This window comes from Paralichthys olivaceus, chromosome 24, assembly GCF_024713975.1.
Source record: "Paralichthys olivaceus isolate ysfri-2021 chromosome 24, ASM2471397v2, whole genome shotgun sequence".
Lineage (NCBI taxonomy): Eukaryota > Metazoa > Chordata > Actinopteri > Pleuronectiformes > Paralichthyidae > Paralichthys > Paralichthys olivaceus.
Window position 1 is genome coordinate 6,487,984 of NC_091116.1, and position 9,446 is coordinate 6,497,429.

Sequence of the window (9,446 nt, forward strand, 5' to 3'; positions counted from 1 at the left end):
TGTAATAGTAATGGTGGTTATACGAGCCTGTATCAGAACATTTGTGAAACATAGTTACTATCACATGCAGCTTATTAATATTAACTTATTAAAATTACAGTCAAATGACAACACACAACCCTTTAAATAGGTAGTTAACTTGCTTCAAACTGTTCATTAGGCGTGTTAAATAAACGGTAAATTACCACAATAACATTAAAAACCACTTGAGCCATGTAAGCATATTATGTAGTATGATTATGATGATTATGTGTTGGGCAAGTTACTTCAAAAAGGAATATATTTCATATTACAAGTTACTTGCTTTTGAAAGTAATGTGTTTCGTTACAATATTACCTTCTGTGTTGAGTAATAAGTTACTCATTACCTTTTGTTTTTTTGGTTTTAGTTTGTTTTTACCTTGTCACTTGATCGAACAGGGATTTTGCTGACAAGCTTCTGAAACGCCGGCGACTCAACTGCAGAAAGAGGCAGCGCATCCTCCACGACATACTCAGCCACCAGGCTTCTCACTTCTCCTGGGTCAAACATCTTCACCTCTGGTCTGGAGAAATCCAACTCTCGTTGTTTAGATTCGCTCATGCCGTCATCTTCCGTCTGTTTAGCCTCTAGCTTAAGGTTGCTGTGCACTCTCTCCATAGTGCGAGTATAACCACTTAGAAAACGTTGAATTATCAGTTATTGCCATCTTGCCGTCTTCTTCTGTTCTTTATTTACGGCTGTTGCGCCTGGGTTTTAATAATTTATGATAATAGATAAATCAATAGGTTTCGTTGTTGTATAGTTTCAAGGTGACTTAACTCTGATTTAACACCGCAGCGCTAGCCGGTTAGCAGTAGCGGGTAGCATGTAGGCTAGCTCCGTAGCCTGAGGTTAACCAGGTAACGATGAGCTCTGTGGGCGTGGCTCAGTTGTCAGTCTTCACTCAGCCCACCTAGCATCCACACGCGCTCCTCCTCTTTGCCCATTTATGGGTTAGCCAGGAACTAGGAGGAGTCAGGCCCCGGCAAGATGGCGCCGGGTGAAACGCCCACTGCGAGCCTCATTTTCAGTCTTCAGAAACCAACGGGTGACGTCACAGACACTACATCCATCTTTATATTCAGTCTGTGCTAACTGGAGGATTAATAGAAAGAGGTCCCCCTCTGACCTAATTCAGGATGTGACCCCCTCCCTGCGGTGGGGATTAACAGCGTGGACGAGAGAAACAGCCACAAACGATCAGTCTATAACACAACTTATTACACATGATTAGTTCCAAGCGCTCTCTTGATTTTGAGTCATCTCGACGTGTCGCCATATACACGTGGTTCTTGAAATTAAAAAAAGGAAAATCTAAATTTCGTTTGTTAGGAGTCATCTCAATGCACAAACGATCTTTGGTTAGCGTACCGGATGTGGGCAGCAGGTGCCACCGGAAGCGTGTTCGTCCATCCCTGCCTGCAGAGAAAAAGAAGCTAGCGGCTCTGAATTGCAAAAAAACCCATTCATTCATTGCGACAAAAGAAAAATCACTGATAATGTAAGATGTGCTTCTTGTATTTTTACTCTTGAATCTTCAGCTGTTCACCTTGAAAATAGCATCGCTGCGGTGCAGAATGACGGCATCGCCGGGGAGCCACTGCGGCAGCTACATAGGCGGCTAGCTAAGTTAGCATGGCTTTGTTAGCCACACTGCTAAGCAAAACGACACCATTGAGAGGACTAGAGGAAGATGCTCGTGGTGTGTTTCTCGACAGCGTGTGTTTGTATTAATAGATCGACATTATGTTTATCGTCAAACTATGATTCAAGACTCATCGGTTTGAATGCATCCCCTGCAAAGACGTGCAAATACCGGGTGATGTCTGCAGTGGTTAGCTAATATATTTAGTTTCTGTCACTCGTGCATCAGCAAGACTTTGTGTTATCATTCTTAGATTGTATTATTCTGTGCAGCATTTTAACTGCAGCTTTGGCGACAAAAGATCGCAGACTAGGCCGCTGGGTTTGAAATGCAGATGGACAAGGCCAGACTCTGTTAGAAAAAGTGATGATTTAAGATGTGTGATATCTGTACTGGATTCCCCTCAATAGTTTTTTCTATTCTGTCATCTCTGGTGGAAAAAGAAACTCTCTAAAAATAGTTTACCGTCTGCATTATATGGTACTTTCTAGACTTATTTTATTTGAAAAATATATTTGAAAAAACTGCTTAATATTATCTTGATTAATGATTTTTTACAATTTCAATTTAGAGATTAGAATTTACAATCATTTATTCAGTTTAACACTTTTATTTTGTGTCCACAGCTGAAATGAGCACCGTCCTGCCCAACCACAGAAGGACCAAGCCTGGAGGTAAGTTGTCAACAATTTCATTAAACAAATATTTTAATGTATTTATACTTTGTGTGGTTCCATCACCTGAACCATAAAGTGCAAGCTTTGTACTGTGGCCTTGAACCATCACTTTGCTTACAAATGGAGCCAGGTATACTAGCAGAGCAAGCAGATGTAATTCTTAGTTCATTGCAGGCATAAAGCCTGGGGCCGTAATCAGCGGTGTGACTGGGCCGACCTCCCAGATTCCCGGACTGTCCCAGAGTGCTGACGAAAGCACTCCGGCAGAGAGGACCAGCGGACGGCGAGTTGGGATATTTGAGTCCGACTCGGACTACGTCAAGCTTGCGAAGCAGGGAGGACACAGGGGTAAAGGATACTTAATACTTGAAATATGTGTAAATATGATCATTTGCATGTTTGAGTAAGGGTTGTTGGACAGTTTCAGATTCAAGTTTTAGATTTTTCATAAAAATCCTAATTATTACCTGGTGCATTGGCTTTTATAGTTTCTTAAATTTTGTTAACATTTTCACACTTCTGTAGTAGTAATTGTTACATGTCACATTGTGCTTTCAAAGATGAGATTATATCTTTCTCCCCCCCTGCAGGCCTGTTGAGTCATGATGATGTTGAAGCTGATGATATACCAAAAAAAACCTACAATCCAGCCAGCTGGTTTGGAGACAATGAGTCAAAGAGGTAAGAAGACACTGAAATAAGAAATGATGAGGATGCGTTGCCTCATGTTCAGACGATGGGTTTGTGCTGGAGGAAGAGAGTTAAGTGTTTGTCTGTAGAACTAGTCCTCAAGGAAAAGACATGAAATTGATTGTCTGACGATCTATCTTTTTTTTTTTCATGAGCCAGCTGGAGTTGTAAAAATGCTTCTTGATGCAGCGTAGAGCATTTAAAAAAGTTTCCCACCGTGTGATGAGTTGCGAGCAGTAATTTCACATCGTATGTCACCGTGGTTTTCTGCTTACAGTGGAAGCAAAGCAACGTCTCCCAACAGCCAGATGAAGGGGGGCAGCCTGCCTCTGGCTGCACCGTTTGGCACTGATAACAGTTCGTCCTGGGAAAGGGAGGCTGATAGCTTTTCCAATGATAACGATAAGGTGAATGGACCAAACTAGTCACCCCCAACATGGCCGCCATGCCAATATCTTCCATCTTTTATTAATTTAGTTTTTACCATCACCTCTCCTTTTATTTTCACATTATTTTGCTCCCATCGCTGCATTTGCATTTTCGTTAAATTTCATTTGGGTTCAATGCTCTGCTGGTGCTCTGGCTCTGTGGTAATTTTGGATAAATATTGATTTAACTTTCAGGTAAGTGATGCTTTGAAAGGACCTGATAAATCAAGGCGTTTATTTAAGGCTCTTTAATTAAATCTTATTATTTTACTTAATATTAAAGTCTCAAGTTTTTCTTTTATTAAAAAAATATATTTCATGGTAGTCTTATCAAGCTGATATCTTGCAGAGGCAGCTTTTCCAAGAAGCTGAAGCATGTCAAATGTTGAGCTTTCATACCATGATGCAAATCTATTGCAGTATAAGAATGTTTACATGAGGCACCATTTCTTGCCTTTTCAAGAAAATAATGTTTAAGATACAGCATATTTATCAAATGTTTATAGGGTTGCTAGTGGTTGCTGTTTGGATTTGAACCGAGTTTTGTTTCTTCTCTCATCTCCATTGCATGACTGATTTCACCTGAAGTTGTCCTCATCATCATTTCATCATTCGCTGTATCACTTGGATATATTTTATATTTAACCTATTTTACTGTGGTTCTGCAGCATAAAGGTCAGAATCGTCCTCATGTGAATTTGTTGTTTAACGATAAGAGTTTTGTTAACGCTCTCATCCTGCAGATGTCTCCTGATGGTGCTGCCTGTCAGTTGGATGGTCTGTCCTTAGGCAGCAATTACAAGAGAACGTGAGTAAATCTCTTATTGGCCATATTTAAACAATGTGCCACCAAATATAAAACATCCAAAGTTAATTAACATTCATTTTTTGGTCACCTGTTCACCGAAGGCCCAAGTAACAATTCAATGCTCTTAAGGGAATGCTTCAATGCAGCACATAAAGGGATAGTTCACCGAAAAATGAAAATTCACTCATTTCTACTCACAAGGGGTGGGTGAAGTGGTCGAGTCCACAAAAGCCTTCTGGGGTCTCGGGTAAACAGCGTTTTCTCAGATGTAATAAAACAGAAAAGACACAACATGCCTCCATACTGCTCGTGTGGTATCATCCAAGTGTCCGTAAGCACCAACATTCATATTTGTCTCAAAGTGGCCTCATTTACACCATGTTTTAGCCTGAATGTCCACTGTTATCCTCATCGCAAACACTCTCGCAGGCTGCGTGTTCGTGTGGCTACGTCCGCTTGCGCTAAATGACTTTTAAGCTTAAAACACGGTGTAAATTAAGCTGCTTGAGTTTAATAAGAATGTCTCCAAAAGTGTTTTGTGGACTAAAACACAAATATCCCTTAAAAAACGTGGCAGAGTCGGAGAAATCGGAGCCTTGGACACATCAGTTTGAGTGAAGTCACAGTGATGGTGTTGTCTCCTGTCATCTCTTCAGGTGTTATGATAAGAGGGCTCCCCCAGTCAGCATGTCCAAGCTGCTGAGTCATGGTTATGTGGAGGAGAAGAAGAAATCTCCCAATGACGACGATGCCTCAAGTACGACATTGTTTGTTTACAGGTTCAAGGGATTAGTTTATGTGTTTGCCAATCCTATTGTGCAGTTATACATCACACACAAGTATTACCTGAGGAAAAAAAACTGTAAATATGTTAATACACTGATTTCTATAGTAAAAATGTTTAACTATATAAATATTGTTAATGTTAAACATTTAAACCACATTTTAAAGGCCTTGAACATCTCTCATATTAATAAGTATAATATATAAGTTTCTATAAAGAATATTGAGTTTATTTTTGCTTCAAATGTTGATTTGGGTATTTTTGCTTGTTTTGTTTTCTAGGTGTGACCTCAGAACAGAGCAGCACCATCGTGACGGAGGTGGACGATCTGGAGTAGTGTGCACAGGTCCTAGTCTGGAGGGAGAAGGGGGGTGCCGTCCTAACACTGGTTCATGGTGTCGCAAATCCACGAACACTCCGCCCGTCACAGGATTCACTCACATTAATTGTACATCCACTGACTCTTAGGTTTTGTACTCATGTTTATGCTAAAGGTACCGTCCTATCTGTTTTGCTTTAATTTATAAAATAGGAACTCACACAGGTTTCATTGAGTAGACGTGTTGGTGCTCGCAGTAATTTTTTCCGTTCAGTGTTATCGTTTCTCGGTTTGAAAGACGAGTTGTGCACAGGGCAGGAAACTAACATTTTGGTTCTGTTTATTTTACCAGCTAGTTAAATTTTAGAACTTAAAACAAGATACAGCCTCACCTGCTAAATCCTAAAGTCTCATGGGTTTGGCTGGTAGCTCTAGTTAGTTTCCCTCCCTGGTTGTATGAAGTTTGAGTTAGTGAATTTTTAAGAAGTGTTTGTGCTAATGATTTGTGGTGCCAGTGACGTGAAACATAATTTGTTTTGATCAAGGGCTCCTGCTTTCTGAAGGGACGTTAGAGGTATGCGTGTTTGCGGCTGCGGCGGTCGATATGATCATTTGTTGAGACAGCAACCCCGCAGCTATGACCACATGCCAAAGGGCAGACTGATGGCCAAAGCCACGGCGGTTTGTGTGGTAAAAAAGGTCCAGACATGATTTTTAAGTTGCTGCGCTGCAGAAGGTTGCTCTACTCTGCTTCTTCCCCACAAATTTTTTTAATTTAAATAGTGAAACATGCAGTGGTTTAATTTGTTGGTGGATTTTTTTGTCCAGTAATCAGATTAAAAGCGCATTACAAAGAAAATGCATCTGGTAAAAAAAGGACAAAATTGATTGATTAACTCAAGTGACATTTGCAAGTTTCAATTAGAAAAACCAGCATGTGATGCAAATTCCATTCTCTCATCAGTGCTAATAAATTAGGAAGCTCATAAGTAAGACAATAACTGTGCCAAGCCCTGGATGCTGGTCCAGATGTGTCAGACGCTTGCTAGCGAGAGTTCAAAACTTCTTGCATTCTGCAAGTTAAAATGTTGCTGTTTGCAACAACGGATTAAAACATTCTGGGAAGTTGTAGAAAAGAAGCCGCCTTCTGCAGCCCGACGACCCGAAAACCAATTCCAGTGTAATGCCCTGTGAAGATTAGAGGAGTTTTTGAAAAGTGAGTTCTGAACATGCCAACCAAGCAGTTTTTTCCCTGCACACATGCAGTGTTTTGACCTAGTAGACTCCAGTAGGAGAAGTTAGTTAGTGCACAGCCTGGTCACACCAAACCCGCCATCTCATGACGTGTTTTTCTGCCGGATAAACATTTTCTGTTCAGATTAGAGAGTTAATTAATGCTGCATCATTCTTGCATATAAAAACTTCACAAGCAACTCTGAGTACTGCAGCAGCTGCATGTGAATGAATCCAGCCCAGACTGTTACCTGCATGTCATCTTCAGTCTCTCTTTCCTGCCTTTCCACTGTCACTATCATAATAAAGGCAAAAATGCCAGAAAAAAAAAAACTAAAAACTTCACAACCATACTTTGAAGCAGTGAAAAATAGATTTCCTGGTGTTTGAGTGATCACAAACAATTGAGTTTGTGGTGTGATTCAAGTCCCCATTTTCCCCTGAAACAAACATACACAAAGCCTAATGGGTGCATTAAATTCCTAAATAAAAGCCAAATCAAAAATACCTTAGTTCAAATATCTTTAAAAAACTTAGGTGTCATAATGTCACTAATATTACCCAGTTTAAAACAAAAGAAGGTCAAGATTGATGCCACTTTAAAAATATCCTTTATATTAAGTTAACCTATATTTCAAGTCAAGAAATAGAAGCTGGGAAATATCTTAAGTTGCAATTAACACACGGAATTAGCATCAGTCTAATGTTTATAATGTGTAAATACTTTATGAATAGTAAGATATTGACTGAAATAGAAACAAAAATACATTCTACAGATTTTAAATACCACATAAACCAATGCAGACGACAAGGATGCATGAAAATGGTTAACGGCAGATGTATTTGTGGTGTCTATCCATTTTACTTCTGCAGGTCTTAAAAAGCACTGAACTTAGTTTGCTTCAGAGCACATTAAAGAGTCCTAAATATTTCCTGTTGTCTACTGACAGCTGTCGTGTTAGTTGTTTAAATCGTATTGAATCTTGTTTCTGGCTGCCAGGAGATGTAAATCTTATGTGAAGCACCATCACAACTGCAGCCAACACTCACTACTGCAGCTACAGTAGTGAGGAGGCTCTTCATCTCCTCAAGGGCACTTTCCAGTTTTTGGCAAAAATCGTTTCAAACATCCATTTTTAGGTTTGGTTTCTCTAAATAAGATCAACTATAGAATATGGAATTGTAGTTATACTCTGCTGAAAACGGTGCAATACAAAGGTACTGATATCATTCCATCTGGTTCTTCATACTTTGCGCTGGATGACTGAAAAATAAGTATTAAATTTAGTTTTATGTGTTTCTGAAAACTTCTTAAAAAGTATTAAATAAGTTGTCGAGCCCTACAGAAACCCCAGTGAGAGATGTGGCTTCTGAAACACTTTAACAACCTTTAGTGTTACTGAACAAATTAATAGTGGTCAAAGCAGTGAAGTAAATTTAACCCCCAATCTTTTAAGTTCAATTTAGAGCCCTGCTCTATTGCAGAGTGCTCTCAGAGTTGCCCTTGGTGTCTCCAACTCCTCCTCGGCTGCTTGCTGATGCGATTGCACTTTGACAGTTTGGCCTTGAGTCATCTAACAGTTATTTTTGAAAAGTAGCTCCAAAAACAGCGTGCGACAGTAACTCCTAAAAATCCTCATTCTGCCGGGACATTTTTCTGGTGAATGAAACGCTCTTAAATAGAAAAGGACGAGTCTAAGATTTTAAGCTCCGAGTTTGTCCCAATAAATCCAAACCCATTCACACCGCGTCACTAAATGATGCAGCAGTAACGCACTCTCATTGGAAACGGCTTTAGTTGATGTCATGTTCAGCACAACATTCTGTTTGTCACTTTTCTCCGCACAATATATATTTAAGCAGTGATGCATAATTCATCTGTATTATCTGTAGTATTAAAAAGTGTTGTTCTAAAACTATAGACGCTTTACTGTGCTTAGTGACACTGGTTCTTATTTTGCAGTACAAGGAAGGGAGAATGTATCATCTTTGGATATAGTTTGCTTCGAAGAACGGGTTTATTTCTTTTAACTGTTAAATATTCAGGTACAGTATTTACGTTTTAAAACTTAATCCTCCTCTCTCTGTGGGTTGGTGCCGTTATCAGTTTATATACCTGTAGTTGGAAACTTTTATTGGCTTAACTTTGCCAACTCCTCCCCTGAAATGTCATTACTCTTGATTTTTACTTGCAAGTGTTAAATTCTCCTCTACAAGAGAGTGAAGATTGTGTTCGTTGTGAGGAAAAAGATACACCTTAATGTAAGACCAAGCTCAATTTGATGACTGCACACAGACTCTATATCATTCCAATAAATGGGCATGTGCATGTAAATGTGTCCTGTTTTTTTTTTCCTACATGATGGAACATGTAAATCAGTCATAGAACAAATTGTACTTTCTAGATTGAAGTTTCTTTTATTTCAATTCTGGAAAATTGCTTATCAATGGAAAAAAAAAGTTATCTGAGTTCAGGCACATCATTATCAGCCCAAAATAATTAGCTTGATGTGAATTAAAATAAAAATCCCTTATCATAGCGCTTTCAATGTTTTTACAGGTACAACGAATTGGATCAGGGCTTCAAATGTACTCAAAAGTAAATAGAAACTGACAGTTATAGTTATTCTGAAATGCATCTTTGACTTGTGAATGAGTGCCTTGTTTATTTGAACATACACTATAAATATAAAGGGAAACTATCACATTCTAATGTGGTCTGGGGCGATCAGACCAAAACTTATGAATGAAGGGAGCTCTCACTTTGATGCTACCGACAAGGATAAAGTGCAGATGTCTTGTTCCATTTAGGATATTAAGTTTGTGTTACAACTAAGAAC

The 9,446-nt window shown here is 39.2% G+C and overlaps 1 protein-coding gene across 3 annotated transcripts; it reads left to right on the forward strand.

The window, feature by feature from the left end:
• Positions 1 to 402: 402 nt before the first annotated feature.
• LOC109639013 (uncharacterized protein C7orf57-like) lies at positions 403 to 8,941 on the forward strand. 3 transcript variants are annotated; one of them, XM_069520778.1, is made up of 8 exons: positions 403 to 543; positions 2,294 to 2,341; positions 2,519 to 2,692; positions 2,935 to 3,025; positions 3,312 to 3,441; positions 4,206 to 4,270; positions 4,927 to 5,027; positions 5,336 to 8,941. In XM_069520778.1, the coding sequence occupies exons 2-8, from the start codon at positions 2,299 to 2,301 to the stop codon at positions 5,389 to 5,391; spliced, it is 660 nt and encodes a 219-aa protein (XP_069376879.1). In that variant the 5' UTR covers positions 403 to 543; positions 2,294 to 2,298; the 3' UTR covers positions 5,392 to 8,941. The 3 variants fall into 3 exon arrangements, with proteins under 3 accessions (XP_069376879.1, XP_069376878.1, XP_069376877.1); XM_069520777.1 differs by lacking the exon at positions 403 to 543 and adding an exon at positions 1,367 to 1,523; XM_069520776.1 differs by lacking the exon at positions 403 to 543 and adding an exon at positions 1,620 to 1,724.
• Positions 8,942 to 9,446: the final 505 nt, after the last annotated feature.